This window comes from Carettochelys insculpta, chromosome 4 (genome assembly GCF_033958435.1).
Source record: "Carettochelys insculpta isolate YL-2023 chromosome 4, ASM3395843v1, whole genome shotgun sequence".
NCBI lineage: Eukaryota > Metazoa > Chordata > Testudines > Carettochelyidae > Carettochelys > Carettochelys insculpta.
In genome coordinates, this window is record NC_134140.1 from 131203634 (window position 1) to 131222296 (window position 18663).

Here is an 18663-nt window from a genome sequence, read left to right on the forward strand (position 1 = left end):
TTAACAATTTTATTATTAGGTAACGAGCTTTTGTGGGTTCATTGTTAAGTCTCCAAGGTGCTATGGGACTGCCTACATTTAGCATGCAACAGAAGGGTACTGGATGTCCTGCTTCATACAAGGCGCTCAGCTTGGACTGTGCCTTCAAAGAAGCACAAGGGAAGAGGCCAGTGGAGCTGGCCTAGGATTTCTTATTGGGGGATTCATAGCATGTGGGGAGGGCAACAAGCTAGTGGCAGTGAAAAATGAGAATATGGCACAATCTTCCCTTCTATGAGGTCCCCAAAGGCCATTCCAGTGCAGGGTCTGTGCTGGTGCTTCCATCCGCGCTGCGGGGAGACCACCGTGTGTGATTTGCTCAGGTAGCACTGTAGGTTCTGTACAGTGGAAGGGGGGTGCTGCATGGTATCATTCTGGGCACTGTGCATAGCCCCTTCCTACTGGGGCCCCCCAGCCTGCCCCAACCCCTCCCGGGCACCGCACACCCCCTCCCCATGGGGGGCTCCCACCTGCCCCCTCCCGGGCACCGCACAGCCCCTCCCCATGGGGGGCTCACACCTGCCCCCTCCCGGGCACCCGCACACCCCCACCCCATGGGGGGCTCACACCTGCCCCCTCCCGGGCACCCGCACACCCCCACCCCATGGGGGGCTCCCACCTGCCCCCTCCCGGGCACCCGCACACCCCCTCCCCATGGGGGGCTCCCACCTCCCCTCCCCTGGGCCGTCCGTACGGCCCCGCCCCGCCCCTAATACTCGCGCGCCCCGTCGAGGGGCGGGGCCACGCCCACACGAGCGCGCGCGCAGAGCAGCCCGGAGCCGCCCCGGGCCAGGGGCGGCCAATCGCGCGCAGAGGCCGCTCCCCGAACGCAGCGCAGCGCAGCGCAGGCCGAGCCGCGGCGGGCCGAGCGGGGAAGATGGCGGAGCGGGCTCAGGGCAGGTGAGGTGCCGGTGCGGGGGCGGGGTTTGCCGTAGGCCGCGTCTCCCCCCGGCAGTGCCACGGATGGCGGCGGTGTGGGGCGGGCCCAGCCTGAGCCGGGCCAGCGGCGGCCGCCGAGGCCGGGTGTCGCGTCTCACGGGGACGCCTCAGGCTCGCGGCCCGAGCCCAGCCCCTGCAGGGTTGGGGGCGGGGCAGGGCACCCCAGCAGCCTCTGCTCTGCCGCCGTCTCCCTCGTGCGGCGGGAGCAGCGCGGGGAGGGAGAGAGGCCGAGGCCGAGGCCGGCGCTGGGAGTGCGGGCGGGCCGAGCTGGCGGCCGCGCAGGGAGAGGTGCTGCTTGGCTGGGGCGCCCCGTGGGTGCTGCAGGTGCAGGCGGACGCGCCCTCGCCAGGGAGGGCCCCGTTCCCTTCCCCAGGGAAAGAGCAGCTGCCCCACCCCGCAGTGCCTGGTGCCTGGCCGGAGAGCGGCGCTCACCCCGCGAGCGGCCGCACGTAGGACGTGGGGAAGAGAGAGAATACGCGGATGTTGGAGACGAGTTCTCCCGACGTACCCTTAGACATCCGTCCCGTAGGAAATCCCATCAGGTTTTCTAGACTTCCTCAGGGCCCCTTCCCCTGACGTTGCACGTCTGACAGGAAGCCCTGTGTTGCCTTTTCGACTAGCAAATATCTGTTCCTCTATAAGGTGCCACGGGACTTGTTGTTGTTTTTGAAGATGCCGGCTGTCCCTGCTAGCGCTCTGACACTGAGTAGCGCAGAGGTAGCTGCGTGAGTCTGTACTCCAGCAAAGCAAAACAGCAGAAACGTAGCTGATACTTGTCACCATTGCATATGTAGATTCTCCACCCTGGAAGAAATTGGAATGGGGAGCACCAGAGATGTACCACTATGTGGTCTGACACACTGTATGTCTGTCCTTTTTTTGGCTGGCTGCAGTCCTGCCTGGAGTTGTGTACTTGTTTCAGGTCCACTTGTCTTATGCACTTTCTCTCCATTTCCATCTTATCTGGATGCTGCGGTGTTGCATTGTCCTGGAACCTCAATACCTGAGACAACAGCCATCAACAAATCGGCTCCTCTCTTAATTTGATCAGTGTTAAATACTTCTGTTATCTCCCATCCCACCTCAGTGCAGTTCCAGTGTCCTTCCTTTGTGTGTGAATGTAATGTTTCCTATAAGCCAGGGATCCGCAATGAAATCGCGAGAACAGCCTTTTTTTCAAATTTGGTTACAAAATCAATACTTTAAGAGCCGCAATGCACGGGAATACAAGACAGTTCTTAATAAATAACATCCAGCTGTAATATTTGTCACCCCTGTTTTAGGAACCGCGCACACACAATTATTTGTATTCGTTAGAAAGTGAAATTATCCCTATTCTCCAGGCTTTACCTGTCTCAACTCCCAAATCCTCAGGCTTTACCTTCATCCCACAGACAACCCCCGCCCTCAGGTTTAACCCCTCTCAGCCGCAAACCACCATCCCAACCCCAGGTTTAACCCCTTGAGCCCCAGAATTTACCTGCCTCAGCCAACGAGCACCATGCAATGCCACTGCTCCTCCACAGTCACAACCTTCCCTCTGTTGCTTCCCCCCGCCACTTCCTTCTGCATGCAGTTGCGCGGGGCAGGCTGGGCCACTCCTCCCCAGCTCTCCTGCGTGCTGACTTCCTTCCACGTGGAGCGGCTCTCTGTCCTGCTGGCTTCCATTTCAGGGGCTCCCTGCCCTGCCAGCTTCCCCCTGCCATAGCTGAGTGGTCAGCAACTCCGGATGCTGCTGCTACTTAAATAAAAAATCTACATTCCATTTAAGCGGCGGCAGCCTCCAGAGTCACAAGAGGAGTCAGCAGCAGCAGTGCTTGGAGCCGCATATGGCTCCTTGAAGAGCCACAAGTTGCCAACCCCTGCTGTATAAACATGTGACTGACAGGTTATTTTTGGCTCATCTGTTCAGTTAGTGCTTCAGAGAGGAGAGGAAATGCAGAGCAGAGGTGTTTATGAATCTAAAAAGAATGGCTGTTTTTCTCTGTTTCTTTGCAGAGTGATGAATTTTTAAAACTCACATTAAAAACCCTGGGAAATTTTTCTGTCAGTTTATCCAGTTATATATTGGGATGCTCGAGTGTTTGTGTGTGATCTTCTGAACTGTACAATTGAGTGAGAATATTGAAGGTACAGATGCAAGGTGGATGGAATCTGTTAGAACAAATCTACCCAATTTTCTTAGGTTTCTGTCTTGGCCTTAAAAAAGCATATGTTTATTTCCTTTAATATGATTTTGGTTGCAGTGTGAAAATTGCTCCTGGAGCTGTTGTCTGCGTAGAAAGTGAAATCAGGGGAGATGTAACTATTGGTAAGAAAGAATATAACATTTCTTCATGTGTCATATTCTTCCCAGGAAGCACTGCCTTATCGATTTTGAATCAGTATGCCTGATAATGGAGGGTAGTATATGGACCTTCACATCTGGTAGTGAAAATAGAGGTGTGAGACCAGGTGTATCTCCCAGTAAGGGTCTCTGTGGTGAAGTCTAGCCAAGAGTGATAACTACAATAAACTGTTTCATATCTGACGTTCTATCATCCAGAATTCTCAAATAACTGGCATTTCAACCATACGTACCTTTTAGTTACGTTTCATAAGTACAGTACAGTGAAACTAAACTTATATTGTATTTGCTGTGTTTATTTGTATTAAAGTGGGCAATACTACTGTTATTGGTAGATAAAGTACTCTGCACACATTTTGGTTTGTTTCTTGATATCCAGTCTTGTTTTTCTTTAGTGTAATGCATTGCTAGGCACCCCTCTCTGTTATCCAGAATTTTGAATATCTGGCATCCTCCCAGTCCCAGGGCTGCCAGATATGAAAGAGTTTATTGTATTGTGATAAATTCTGTTCAGAAGTAACTGTTGTCAGTATTTCCTTTGACACCATGAATACCTCAGGAATGACGTGCAGTCTGACTCACTGTAAAATGCGTTAGACACAGAACATACCCTTGCAATGCCCTTACAGTTTGAGCTGCTCAAACCTTTACAAAAGTCACAATTCTATATCAGTTCAGATTAGGCTAGAGAACAATTCAGAGGAGAAATGGTAGGTTTCAAACTGCAGCTCTCCTTCCATATACAAGTGCAAAATTTACACATCGCCCCATTGAAATGTGTAAGTGACACGTCTAAGCCTTTGCAGGATGACAGCTAAGTTCTTTCTGTTTTGTTCTGCATATTATGGTACCACAGTTTGCATAATCTAATCCCCCCATATAAATCCTTTGACTGGAAATTAAGGATGTATGCACATAGCTCCACGAAGCCTGCTTTTCAAGAATTAGTTGGGTTCTGTTGGGTTTTAAATTGGAAATTTGGGAAGTGCGGAATTAAAGTTTCACTGTCAAATAAGAACTTGAACTCTGGCCCTGTCAAGGAGTCAGCCTGTCATTTCTTCTTGCAGAATAGCAGAGATGCACTCCTAGAACATTGCTTTTATTGACTTGGGTCTAAATATCTCTAGTCATAAACCCCCAATCCACCTAGCTTTTCTACAGGAAGATTCCTTTGCGGGTGTGGAACAGCTAGCAGGATCAGAGCCTGGCCTTTGCTTTTTTTCATACACTCTAATTTCAGAATGGGACACATGAATCCTGTATATGTAGACATGCAATCTCTTTGTGTGGTGGCCATTGTAATTGTTTGGTTCAGTTCTCTTTATATGTCACATGGCAGGATTAGAAACATGGAGATATACATGTCTCCTAGAGCTGGATAGGACCTTGAGAGGACATTGAGTCCAGTCGCCTGCACTCACACCAGGGCCTATCACCATCCCTGACTTGTTATTTTTTTTAATCTAACCCACCCCAGAACCTTGAAATTCCCCCCAGATTGAACTCGCAACCCTGAGTTTAAAAGGCCTGTGCTCCCCACTACTGAGCTATCCCTCCTGCTGCTAATACAGAGTGAGCAATTATTGCCTTCAGTTACGCCTTTTGCCATTCAGAAACTTAGGCTGAAGGAGCAATTTTTTATTTGTCCTGCCATAAAGAGTTCTGGGAAGCCCAACCACTGCCCAGTACTGGTGGTGATAGTGTAGCTTTCCAGGGGGTCCCTGATAACATGAAACTCTTGTGGATGGAGATTGTTTATCTGGGCCATAACTCTAGGGGTAGGGTTAAGATTGCCTGACATTCATATCTGAAATTCACCAGCTGAATGGTTTCAAGTATTTGGATTTTGTTTGCAGTTCTGACATTCTTGAACAGTGCTACTCATTTTCTGAGGAGACACAAGGAGACTGGCAGGTCTGGTCCAAAGTCAGTGCCTTAACGGCAAGCCCATCCTGCCTCTCGGCTGAGTTAAAATGTATTTTTCCTACTTTAAAATAGTCATTTCCATGTCCCTCTCCTTTGTTTCTGGAATTCTTGTGGTGGTGAAGCACACGACATGTCCTCAAATGATTTCCCCACTTAGGAATTTTTCTGATTTTAGTGATAGCAGTTAGTTAGATTCTGTTTTTAATGAGCTTTCCTTGTTTCCATAGGACCTAGGACAGTGATTCACCCTAAAGCACGAATCATTGCAGAAGCAGGACCAATTGTGATTGGTGAAGGCAACCTCATAGAAGAGCAGACACTGATCATAAATGGGTTAGTAAGAGTCTTTACAATGCTGTTGGAGGCATAAATATTTCTGCTTAACACCATCACTGGCAATCTTATCTGGGGGCTCAGGACTGAAAGAATGTAGAAGATTATCTCTTACACACAGAAGTTGTCTGTCCAGAACAGGTCAGTGTGTTGGAAGCCTTAGCTGTGCCTCCCTGTGTTGTACCTGTTCTGGGCTGAGCAGAGGGCTCGAGTCTCCTGGGCTCTCAAACTGACACCTAACAGAAACACTGTCATTCATTTGCCACTTGTTCAGAACTGATTATTATCTTTAGGTCCAGGAGAGAGCTGGCCCAAGTTTCAGTGCGACATTCGACCCTAAAAGTCTCCCTGCCCAGCGCTGCTGTCACAGTACGCTGTCCTCTGTCCTGCTTCTCAACCACAAGGTCATGTTTACATGGCCTGGGATTATTTAAAGTGTGGGCTGCTGCTCTGAAACCCCCCCCGAGATGGAGAGAAACGTTCATCGCCATGTTAAAAAAAAAAACACAAATTATTCCTATTTGTGCTTGCAAAACACATTTGTCACTTTATCTAGAAATTCTTTATGAAGTCTTCCCTCAGCTTCATGATAAAAATGGGAGATATATCCCACAAAGCAGGCTGTCAACCTTTTTAAAACAGCTTAAAAGGTTGCAGCACATTCCTTAAGATTTGTCTAGGTTGTTGTTAGGGCCTAGCCATGAGCAGTATCATGGAGCAGTAATCACAGCAAATCTGGAGTCTTTAAGTTACTCTTGCCTGTTTTTTGTTTCCCTCTGAAATGTCGTCTTGTACATCTACACTTATGGGAAGATTGATGCGTTAGTGGTTGATTTTCCTCAGTTCAATTTAGCATGCCTAGTGAGGATGCCGTAAATCGAACTGTCGTGGTGCTGTCATCAACCCCAGAACTCCAGGGAAGTCAACGGGAGAGTTTCTCATGTCAACCTCCTGCTGTGAAGAAGGTGGCAAAAATCAATTTTAGATGAGTAGACTCTAGCTGTGCAATACATATAGTGGATTTGCATGTCTAAAATCAATTTTAACTCCTAGGGTAGACCTGGCATAAGAGGCAGTATGGGATGTCAGGAATTAAGAAACCACCACTCTTTTCAGCCCTTCCTGTATTCTCAGTATTTCATCACTATGAAGATTCAAAAACTGACTTAGTGTGCTCAATCTGAGGTTCTCCTCAACCAGTGCTGCAGGCCTTTTACAAAACTTTCATTTTTATTTTACAAAACAGTATTTCATTTTCATTTTACAAAACTTTCAAAGCTCATTAGAAATGTTTCCATGGTAATTCAAGGTTCCAGTTTTTTAGCTCTCCTTCAGACTAACGCATTCATCTGCCTGTAACTTAAACACAGCAGCATTACATGGGAGCGTAAAATTGAGTGTGACTGGACTGTCCTCATTGGTGAGGCTTGGAAAAATGGACAAGTGAACAAACAACCTTTTGTTTAAAAGTAAATGAGATTGTTAAATCCTAAACATTTAAACAATCGTAAATGCTGTATTGATTCTAGGGACAGACACTTTTTCCTTTCATTTGATCTCTAAGGAGACACTACCCTTAGAAGCCAAGTCCTAAATGTATTCTTCAATCTTCTTGCAGCTATCCGGAAAATATTTCACCAGACACGGAAGAGGTGGAACCAAAACCAATGATCATTGGCACCTATAATGTTTTTGAAGTTGGCTGTTGTATCCTTGCTAAGCAGCAATGTAAAGTGCACACTTGAACACGTTGGGATTCTGTACTTTCAAAGCACCATATAAATGTTCACCAACAGCAGTACAATTCCTGTGAGGTGGCTGACGATTATTCTCCTATTACAGAGAGGAAAAATGGTCACAGAAGAGTTAAGTGACTTGCCCAAGGTAACACAACAAGTCAGTGTGTGCACAGGGATTAGACTATGGGGCTTTGAAGCTTCTTCTGCGGTCCTTTAGCTCATGTAGTATGTCACGGTAATCTGCCTGTCTAGGACTTCTACCCAAAGGTTTTGTTTATATTCCGGGTAATTCCCTGCATATTTCTTTTATACCAGCATGGGAGCTAGAAAGAAGAACCACAAGGAAAACACACCCTTGCACTGGTCCCACAACCTGCACTTGTTGGCAGCATTGAAGAATGTAGAGAGATTTTTTTGATTAGTCAGTAGAGGGCGACTCTTGCTGCTTAAATTTGAAACTCAAGTTGATCATTCTAGTTATTTGAAAACTCACCTCTTTATGTGAAAAAAACTGGGGGAATTTATAGCTTTCAGGACACGGGAAGCATAAAACCCCTTTCTGGGTTCAGTGTGACTAAAAAGAAAAAGGTGAATGTCAAATTATAGGCCTTTTTGTCTATTGTCTTGGAGTAGAAAAGCCATTAGCTTCAGCGTCCTGCCGAAGCAATGAAAATCAGTGTAGGACACAGCCCTGTAGTCCATGAGCACCTTTTGCCTTGGGTTGTGGGTTTGTTTTTGAAGGAGGGCTTAATGTGGACATTTGCTGCTGGGAATTTGATATTAGGGAAAGGCCTAAAGGCTTAGAATTATGTATTTTCTTTAACTATAACTCGTAGGTTCGCAAGCAATGAAAATGGGAGATAACAACGTAATTGAATCGAAAGGTAAGTGTTACTAATTGGGTCTTCATGCCGAAACCATCAAATATTCTTTGGCAGCTTTGATGCCTGTTGCGTTATGTTGTGATCTGTTAAAACTGACATGGGGGTCTGTATGCTTGCCTAAGGTCTATTGCAGCATTGGTTCAGCATCAGCAAAGTCTTCTGTTGGGCTACATGTACAGAAGGAGGGAGAGGGAAAAAGGTGTGTGTGTTAACATAGTATCTGGGCGAGGAAAGCCTGGTGAGGAACCTGACCAATCGGCACATGTTTAAACTACAACTGCCTTTGTCTGCACTGGAAATGTAATGTGTTAGTGTTCACGCCACGTCTTTTCCCCCAGTGGACCATGCCCTACCCCTGCTTGGCGTTGGACTGCATTACTGACCATGTCTAACCCTTGCGATTCCAGTCACTTAGCAGTGTTCCCATTTCGGAGCACAGAGCCCAGTGATTGGAAAGCCGCTTTTAAATGGCGTTACGAGTAGTGAAGAGAGACCAAGTGCCGTCTGTAAATTCCATTCCTGCTGCAGAGCTACTGAATTGGGATTAGAAGGGTTCAAGTGATTTACATAACAGGGTTGACTTCTGGATGGTAGTCTGTAAAAGCTGAACGACTGTTACACGCAGCTGTTCGAGCACATCTGGTAACTGCATGGATATTAAACAGAGATTGGTAATTGGGAAAGAAATGGGAGCTAGGACACACCCTGGCCATGCCAAGGTTTGGGGAAGGGTTCAAAGGTAGCGTGAAGCCAGCTGTGGGGGGTGGAGTACTCCCCTTCCCCCGCCATTTGGGTCCTGCACTGAGTGTGCCTCTCAAGACTATTGGCTCACTTCAGGGCAGCTGTGCGCACACTCAGTAACTGTGAATGCAGTTCCCTTGCTGTGAGACCCAAGTGATGTACAGAATTGATCTTCATGTTGTGTAGGGATCCGTGATGTGGTTGCAACACAGAGAGTAGTAGTAGTGCTAGGCTGACTAGACAGACCGAGGTGTGGAAGTGAGAGCACTGTGCAGTTTCATGAAGGGAGCACGTCTGTCTGCGCAGGCTTGAAGTCTGGTCGAAATCAGGATAGAGAAGGCGGGGCATGCGAAAGCGAGGCCACGATGGCAATGTGAATGTGTGTGAATATTTCCTGGCCTGACTCTTGGCACTCTGGTTGCTTTGTTTCTTTCTGCCTCCCCTTTCTAGCCACAGCAAGGGTTTTGTCTCTGTTTTGCAGCCTTTGTTGGTAGGAATGTGATTCTGACCAGTGGCTGTGTCATCGGGGCCTGCTGCAACGTCAACACATATGAAGTGATCCCAGAGAACACTGTGATCTATGATGCAAAGTGCCTTCGCCGAGTGCAGACCGAACGGCCACAGGTGGGCATGCCCTACTGCCAGGGCGTGCAGTCTGCTGTGCTCCACAGCAGTTCGTTGCCACTCATCTGATGCAGGCACGCTACTCCAGACACCACAAGAGCTGCTAAGTGCAATCCAGGAGGGGGAAGGGATGGCTGGGAGTCAGATTTGCAGAGGTTTCGTTCAGCTGGAAAATGCAACACGACTCCAAAGTAGCCCTCCTTAGCAACCTTTCACAGTGCCTCTGGGGCAGTAGGCAGGGTAGTTAGGGGCATGCTTTCAGGGTCACCATTTTGCTCTTCTGAAAACACATTTAGTCTTGAGCTATTGTAACCAATTATTCTCTGGTCCTGCCTTTGGGGCCTGTATTTAATTTCCTTCCATGCCATTGGTTTGCAGTATGTCAGAACTCACTGGGCCAGACTTGAAGGCCTATCATCTAGAAAATATCTGAAATACGTCTCCATAGCCGTCCAGTTCAGCATAAACACCTGCTTTGTTAGGCTACTTTGCATGCCTGTTTTTAACCATTCATCTATTTGTCTCCATAACTTGCAGTGAGTGCTGTTACAATAATCAAAGTGCCTTGGCTCAGGGCCTCTCTAAAGCATATTGGTGTCAAGGTGTCTTGGCTCTACACAGTTTGGTGCTAGTTGTACTGTCAGACTCTTGCACTAAACTGAGTGGGCTCTGGCATCGGTGGGAGTCTGCCCATACAGAACATGGGGCAGGATTAGGCTCTGCGTCAGTCAGGTGACCGGTGTCCCTGCAATGAGTTAGAGAGTCAGCTCCGTGGTATTTAACATGCCTTTGTATCTTAGCTTTGGCCAGTGCTTTTCTAATTCTGTTTTGTTCCTTCTAGCCACAAACACTGCAGCTGGATTTCCTGATGAAAATCCTACCAAATTATCACCATCTAAAGAAGACCATGAAGATGACCTCTACTCCAGCAAAGAGCTGAGAGTTTTCACCCCCAGGTACCATTCACTCATCTGCAAAAGGAGTCGATATGGGAATTTCCCTTCCACTTCTAGCACTACACATGCACAGGAGGTAGCTGATCTTTCCTCGTGCATTCCATTCGGGGGGAAATGGTTCTGTTTTTGTTTTGTTTTTACTATTTATATTGAGTAAATGTAAAGCTCTGAAGTCTGGCGATTGCTTTAGTTATTTGTACATAATTCCTTCTGGGTAATGATATCACCAGTTACTCTTGTGATATAGGACAGAAATTGTCTCTCAATGGTGTATAACATGCCAGAGCATTAGAAAGTGCTTCAGGTCTTATTTTATGCTATTAATAAAGATGCTTCCTCCCAACTTTGTGGTTTTAATGATCCTAGTCCATCTTGAAGACTTCCAGCCAATACTAATGTCACAATGAATCCTGACCTAAGAGAGACAGACAATAATGCCTGTTCTTATTTACTGGTATTATGTTAGCACCTCCAGGGGTCCACAGTTTGTAACCCAAGTAAAATTTATAGTCTAAGTAGATTAACTTCTGTGTTCCTATTTCAACTCCCACATTACCCTCTGCATGGTGGTGGTGAAGGCCCTTACTTTCCCCATCTTTTGTAGAGGAATAGCGCTTTGCATAAGCATTCGTGTTCAAAGATAATGCAGGTGAGAGAAGTTAGGGGAAGCAGCACCTCCATTCATTTACTGTGCTGCCACTCTGACTCTTGTGGCCTGGCTGAGCCTCAAGGAACTCTCCTCTTCTAGTGGAGGAGAGAGGAATGGCTGGCAAGGGGTAACTTTTGTAAGGTGTCTGCTGTTTGTTTTAAATGTTCTGAACTCAGTCATTTGGTTTTCGGTCTTTCTGAACTATAAGCCTTTTACAGGCCCTTTCCAACAGAAGATTCAATACTTTTTGTTAAACTTTTTTACAACATCGAAACAGAAGTTAGTTCAGGAAATGGCATATACTCAATAAGCAATGAGTTGTTCTAACAATGTTTCTGAAACAAAAGAAGCCCTGTCCTGTGTGTTGTGAACTGTGTCAGCACTCACCGCCAGTCGTAGAACAAAGAAACTAAAAAGCCTTCGGAAGAATGGCCTCAGGAGTGAATATTAAACAGTGCTCACAGTCTGCAACAAAACCTTAGCGCAGACCTGCAGATGTCTATCGACCCTTCAACCCAGAATTCGTTGTCTTGGTGAAAAGTTGTCTTTAGGTCTGAGCTGCCCAGGGGAGCGGTACGTGAAGTCTAATGGGATTTGTGGTTCTGAAACCCTACATCAATTCTCAAATGATCAACCTCAATGCCTTAGGGAGTGCCAGCTTACTGAGGAAATTTACGGGATGGATTAAGCAACCTTTCCCTCCTACAGAACCCCAGATCCTCAAGGAGCTAATGAAGGGGGTATCTGAGCCATTAGCTATCATCTTTGGAAAATCATGGGAGACAGGAGAGATTCCAGAAGACTGAAAAAAGACAAATATAGTGCCCTACTATAAAAAGGGGAAAGAGAACAACGCAGGAAACTACAGACCAGTCAGTTTAACTTTTGTGCCAGGAAAGATAATGGAACAAGTAATTAAGGAAATCATCTGCAAACACTTGGCAGGTGGTAAGCTGATAGGGAACAGCAGCATGGATTTGCAAAGACCAAATCATGTCAAACCAATCTGACAGCTTTCTTTGGTAGGATAATGAGCCTTGTGGATAAGGGAGAAGCAGTGGATGTGGTATACCTAGATTTTAGTAAGGCATTTGATATGGTCTCTCATGGTATTCTTATCAGTAAACTAGGCTAATACAAGTTAGATGGGGCTACTATAAAGTGGGAGCAAAACTGGCTGGATAACCATACTCAGAGAGTAGTTCTTAATGGCTCTCAATCCTGCTGGAAAGGTATAATAAGTGGGGTTCTGCAGGGGTCTGTATTGGGACCAGTTCTGTTCAATATCTTCATCAACAGTGTAGATATTGGCATAGACAGTACGCTTCTTAAGTTTGCAGATTATACCAAGTGAGGAGGGGTTGCAACTGCTTTGGAGGATAGGGTCAAAATGGTCTGGACAAATTGGAGAAATGGTCTGAAGTAAACAGGATGAAGTTTATTAAAGACAAATGCAAAGTGCTCTACTTAGGAAGGAACTATCAGTTTCACACATACAGAATGGGAAGCAACTGTCTAGGAAGGAGTATGGATCTAGGGGTTATAGTGGACCACAAGTTAAATATGAGTCAACAGTGTGATGCTGTTGCAAAAAAAGCAAACATGATTCTGGGGTGCATTAACAGATGTGTTGTGAACAAGACATGAGTAGTCATTCTTCGCTCTACTTTGCGCTGGTTAGGCCTCAGTTGGAGTATTGTGTCCAGTTCTGGGTACCGCATTTCAAGAAAGATGTGGAGAAATTGGAAAGGATCCAGAAAAGAGCAACAAGAATGATCAAAGGTCTAGAGAACATGGCCGATGAAGAAAGGCTGAAAGAATTGGGCTTGTTTAGTTTGGAAAAGAGAAGATTGAGGGGCGACATGATAGCAGTTTTCAGGTATCTAAAAGGGTGTCATAAGGAGGAGGGAGAAAACTTGTTCTTCTTGGCCTCTGAGGATAGAACAAGAAGCAGTGGGCTTAAACTGCAGGAAGGGAGGTTTAGGTTGGACATTAGGAAAAAGTTCCTAACTGTCAGGGTGATCAAACACTGGAATAAATTGCCTAGGGAGGTTGTGGAATCTCTACCTCTGGAGATATTTAAGAACAGGTTAGATAAGTGTCCATCAGGGATGGTCTAAACAGTACTTGGTCCTGCCGTGAGGCCAGGGGGCTGGACTCAATGACCTCTCAAGGTCCCTTCCAGTCCTAGCATTCTATGATTCTATGAAATCCCTTTTGCAGGTGTACAGCAAGAGGTTGAGTTTCGGTAAATGTTCCTGGAGTCTGAGAATGTAGTTAGGAAAATTGCCGTGATTTTTTTCTTATCCTCAGGGGCAGAAAGTTTGCCAGTGTGTCCATTTCAGTAGAACCAGTGGCTTCCTGGTTCTTGCAGAGCTCCTGAAGCTGCCCTATAGAGAATAAGACTTTGGACCAATGTAATGCTGGGCTGCTGCAACAGAGAAGAATGTTTGTTGTGTTCTTGGTCCACCTGCCCATTCCATTGTGGTCACTGGCTTTTTGTAGAAGTGGAACAGTCCACCCCTAGCACAGCTCTGCCCCTTAGGACCAAGGCGCACCCTCAGCACCGAGCCGCCTCAGGGAAAACAAACAGCTCCCCCGCCAGTGCTGGACTCCCTCCACATAACCTGCAGTATGAGTCACACGTCCCCACCTTTCCTTGGCATCGTCCTGCAGGCGGTGAAGGTTTTGTCCTTAAAGGCTGTAGACTGTCAAGCTGGTATAGAGCAGGGCGAGGGCATGACTGGGCTCTGGCCTCTTCCTGGTGAGTCCTGGCAGCGTGGGCTGAGGAGAGAATTACTGTGTCCAAGCGACACAGCTTCCAAGGTCAGTATCTGTCTTGCACCCCACCTCCAACAAAGCACTCGCCCCAACGTGGCCTTTTGCTCACCGACCAACCACCATACACTCAGGTCCTATGGGGGCACCTGTGTCCTATAGGCATCTTCTGCCTCTTTGGCTCTTATGGAGATTATCCACAGGCCTCCAGCCTCCTGCGGCCACTGTGCCTTTGTCCTGTCATCTCCCATGCCCCGTCTGGCCAGACCTTATGGTACCACCTTCCTGCCTTCTCTCAAGGAATTTATTCCCTCCAGAAGACCCTGCACCCTCCAACAGGCCTGGAGGTTTCTCAGTGCCCACAACAACTTGGTCACATAACCAACGAATAGCTCTGGCCTGGCTGAGTGCTATCCCTCTCCTCTCTTCTTGGCCTGGGGTTCTGGGGCAGGCAAAGTGAGAGGTACAGCTCGGCCCCTGCCCTGCCCTGCCCACCCCATAGCTACAGGATTCTGCAGGAGGCACCACTGTACTTCCTGTGTTCTGAGCAACGAAGCCAAGCGGCAGCAACCACAGGGTGATCTGCTTTGTCAGGAGGGGCAGCACAAGCATGGACTGAGGGGAGGAGAGCCGTGGTGGGACAGGAGATGGGCCGCACACCAACCGCTCTGTGACTAACAGCATCTCAGTGCGAGAGGACAAGGTACACACTGGTTACCTAGTCATGAGTCCTGGCTGCTCACCAGTTACTTCACTGTCATAACCTGCACTTAGGAGGGGCTGTTTAAGCAGTCAGTTGCAAGCGAACACCCAGATTCATGATGTGCGTGCAGGGTTTTGAAAGGTGTATTAAAAATGACACGTACTGAGAATGGAAGGGCTGACGTTACTTCTCCCTGGACAAAGGTACGTAGTCCTGCCCCCTTGAATGTTCTTTCAAGGCACATTACAAGGCCAGAGATGTAATTGCGGTAAAAGGTGAACAAAGCCAGCGGGCAGAGATAACAACAGCTTCATGGCAGGGGGAGAAGACTCCAGGAGCAGATCAATATGCATCTTAGCAAGCGCTATGGAAGAAACCACCAAGGAGCCGCCTCCCCCACCGCACTCCACAGCGCCTTCCTTACTGTTTGAATGAACTTTTTGTGGGAGGGACAATCTTCAGCAGAGTCCACTTCATAGAGTCACTGGACTCTAAAGGAGAGGGACAGAGCACCCCAAGGCCTCATTTAGCTCGGAAGACAAAGGCACTGAGCACTTTGTGGGGATCCTGGCCACGGGAGTGGTCAGCCATCTTACTGGAAGGTAGGTGTGAGTAAAAACCTTGATCCAAGAGTGGCGTGTGGTTCAGTCTTAGCAGTTAGACCACATTTTTCACTCTGAGTTGCTTGCAGCCATTTCTGACTCTGTACATCAACTCACATCAAACCCCGTCTCCTCCTGTTCATAGACATGTTTTACTTCTAATCTAAATCAACCTGCCACTGTGCTGGAATGGAAGTGCACGTGAACTCCAGCGAGCGATAAACGGGGTTTGTCTCAGGAGGAGCAAACAAGCTTCATTGTTCAGGAAACAGCTGGACCTTGCAGAGCAAACGGTTTCGGGGAGATTCAAGACTGAGGCTGCTGGGGTGATCTTGCCAGGTGAACTCAAGGCCAGTGGAAGCCAGAGTGTGGCTCGGGTGTACCCAGCAGGTTGCTGGAGTCAGAGCTGCTGGTCCAGGGCAGCTTATTACACAGACTCCTAGTGCATAATCATCTGCTGTCTGGGAGCATCCAAACTTCAGAGCTACAGCAGTAGAGCATTTTCAGGCACCTGGGGTTGCAGGGCAGCTGGTGCCTGAACACACCTCTATGTTCCCACCTGATGCACTATTGTAATAATTTTTGTACCAGGTATCCCTTGTGAGATACCACTTGACAGCACCTCATTTGCTGGTCAGGATTGTCCTGGTAAAACTTGGGTGACAACGTTGCATGTGACAATACAAGCTTCCCCTCTATGAGAAGTGTTGAGAAGTGCACGTTCTCACTCTCCCATAGCACCGAACTGGTCAAACCCACCTGTCGCAAACAAAGGGGAAGCAGTAGACGGACGGCTTCCTGGAACACCTGCCATATTTAAACAGTGCTTCTTGGGCCAGTCTGAGAGCACGGGGGATGCTGCTATTTGGATGGTGGGTGGACAGTGCTTTCTGTTGGGTATAGTTTCCTGGAGTTTGTGGGGCACTGATTACTGCTCTGCCGAGGATGTTGGTGTGGAATCAGAGGTTGCTTGGGTCCTAGCCCCTGATATCTTCACCTCTCTCTCACTCACTCTGGGTTTGATTTTTCTAGCCGTTCCAATAAGGTGCACAGAACTGAGGGTCTAGAAATGGCCTGTTTTGTGTGAAGATTTTTGGAAATCTCCCAACCTTTTGGCCCGCTGGGAAGGTCAGACTCTCCTGTCCCGAGCAGGGTATGTACCATTTATACACCTTCTCAGCATCCTTCAGGTAACCCCACAACTCTTCCTGAATGTAAGGAATCTGCTGAATCCAGTCCACAGCTGCCAGGTTTGGGGGAGCCCTGGGCACAGGGGGAAATGGAGAGTGGAACCTGTACTTGGCGGAAAGTGGAGGCATGGCTGCTGTGCACAAATTCAAGGGAGCACAAGAAGGGAGGACCAGTCAACTTGATGATAATTAGTGAAACGTTAGATCCTGCTCTGATCTTTGATTCACCCTCTCTGGCCACCCGCATGGGTGCGATACGCCAGGGAGGCGCAGGCATGGGCGGTTAGTAACTGGAGGGGCTTGTCACATGGAGGTGGGTGACGTGTGCCTCTCGCTTCTCAGCTGAAGGCAAATGGGGGCCAGCTCAGCCAGCTGATACACAACCAGGCGCCCTGGGGGTGGTAGGCAGAAGGAGGCCCACCCCTCCATCCTATTATTGGAGCATTGCCCACAGAAGGGCCTGAAGGAGTCTGTGCAACAGAGTGTGACTTGGTCATAAGTGGTCTGGCCTCATGGGAAGGACTAGTGCTGCTTCTGCCCTGCCAGAGCCTAGACTGCGCTGGTCACGCTCCTGGAACCCCGGTTCCCTCTGTCCTCCCAATTGGATGCGCACCAGAGTGACCCACCAGCAGCGGTGCTGTGTGCTGGTCCCACGCTTCTCTAGTGTTGGGGGGAGCCCTCAGAGAGCTGGGCTGACCTCTTTATGCCGCAAGAGAAGGATGATAGAGCCCTAGTCAGAGCCGGAATCTGGTCTCATATCCCAGGGGATTAACTACCTCCCAGAAGGGGCAGATAGTGGCATGGGAGTCACGTTTGGTGTTGCCCGTGTCTCTATAGTCAGAGCCCAGCCCTCGGGCCTGGTGAGGACAGGACTCCGCCGTGTTTAAGATTCGGGCTGAAGCAGCCAGGCTGACGCAGAACAGCAGAATCCCTTTTATTCCCTGCCAGAGCATGTGCTGGCAGTTACACTGCAGTGACACTGCATTTATGGCCTGGGTGAGCAGCTACCACCAGACAGTGTGAGCCAGGTTCACAGCCATGCACTTGTCCTCCATTTTCTGGGCCTGCCCGATGGCTGGTGTGTAACCAGGAACTAACCCCTAGCGCAGCCGGAAGCAAAGCTGCTGCTCAGTCCCAGCCCTCGGAAGAGCGAGTCAGTGTGCCATAAGCCCTGCAAGCTGTAGGAAGAGCAGTCTATGCAGAGCTGGGCTATTCCTCCTGCAAGGGGGGCTTCAGGCCTTTCAATGAAACTTCCGGGTTTTTCCCCCAGAGGAGCCGTTAGAGGGCTGTGTGAGCCTGGGGGTGTCTCCACTCGTCCGGCAGTGCACACGCCTGGACGCAGCCTGGCTTATTTAGCCACAACTAATTGGAGCGCTGACACTGGTGTCGTCTGTTGGTTCCCCTTCAGTGGAATGTATCTGGAGCTTTCTCATTAGCTTGTCCTTCCTGCCAGCCGCTATTTTTTGCTGTTATTTTCTCTCCTACCATTAGTAATCTTGACTTTCCCCAGCCTGCTGCCAGAGTGCTGGTGTGTTCCACATCAGCCTGACAGTTTGTCTGCAAGCCAGGCAGGGATTTTTCCCTTCAGGCATCTGAGGTGCTCGTTGTCTAGATGAATTCTGTCTGGGACAAGTAGCTATGCCACGGATCTAGGATGCTTCCCTCACTGGTTCCCCAAACCCCAGCTGTTGGAGCCCTACTCAGATTTACACCTATATTTCACCTCCCTTTTCCCTCCAGACTCTGCTGGAGGAATAATGGGGACAGGATCGGTTACTGTGGGGCTGGAGTGTGCTTAGACAGCCCAGCAGATGTCGTACAGGAGAGAGGTATTGTGCTTTGCAAAAGGGCTGTGAGATGAACGGAGGGAACAAAGGGGTGTGGGGACAGGGGCCTGGGGCTGACATGAAGAAAAAGACAGTCACGGTACAGCTGGGAAATGGGGGGTGCAAGGAAAGGAAGGAAATTATATATATGGCAGGCAGGGAAGGTCAGGCCTGACCCTCTGTCCTATGAATTCATTTGTGTGCCCTGCCACGACCAGCAGCACCATGCAGCCGGCCTCGGGGATGCAGCTGGTGGGGAGCAGCCTCTGCCCTTTGGAAACAAATGAAAAGTGGAAAGAGCAGAGACAGCCCTTGGGACTAGTGGGGGTGGGCTTAGCAGAGACAGGCAGGCCCACTGGCTGTGGGGGAGGGCAGTGTCTGTGTAGC

General features: G+C 48.5%; 1 protein-coding gene across 2 annotated transcripts; it reads left to right on the forward strand.

Moving 5' to 3' along the window:
• Positions 1-851: 851 nt before the first annotated feature.
• Positions 852-10865, forward strand: DCTN6 (dynactin subunit 6). 2 transcript variants are annotated; one of them, XM_074992059.1, is made up of 7 exons: positions 852-939; positions 3225-3289; positions 5479-5584; positions 7203-7291; positions 8160-8207; positions 9430-9572; positions 10414-10865. In XM_074992059.1, exons 1-7 carry the CDS (start codon positions 917-919, stop codon positions 10510-10512), a joined length of 573 nt encoding a protein of 190 aa, XP_074848160.1. In that variant the 5' UTR covers positions 852-916; the 3' UTR covers positions 10513-10865. The 2 variants fall into 2 exon arrangements, with proteins under 2 accessions (XP_074848160.1, XP_074848161.1); XM_074992060.1 differs by lacking the exon at positions 852-939 and adding an exon at positions 1711-1840.
• The last annotated feature ends 7798 nt before the right edge of the window (positions 10866-18663 follow it).

What these genes read in the sequence shown, in the direction of transcription:
- DCTN6 (XM_074992059.1), top strand. Translation starts at nt 917, where the DNA reads ATGGCGGAGCGGGCTCAGGGCAG. An exon ending in CAGACACTGATCATAAATGG is followed by an intron (nt 5,585 to 7,202) that starts GTTAGTAAGAGT and finishes ATCTTCTTGCAG; the next exon opens with CTATCCGGAAAATATTTCAC. An exon ending in TGTTTTTGAAGTTGGCTGTT is followed by an intron (nt 7,292 to 8,159) that starts GTATCCTTGCTA and finishes TATAACTCGTAG; the next exon opens with GTTCGCAAGCAATGAAAATG.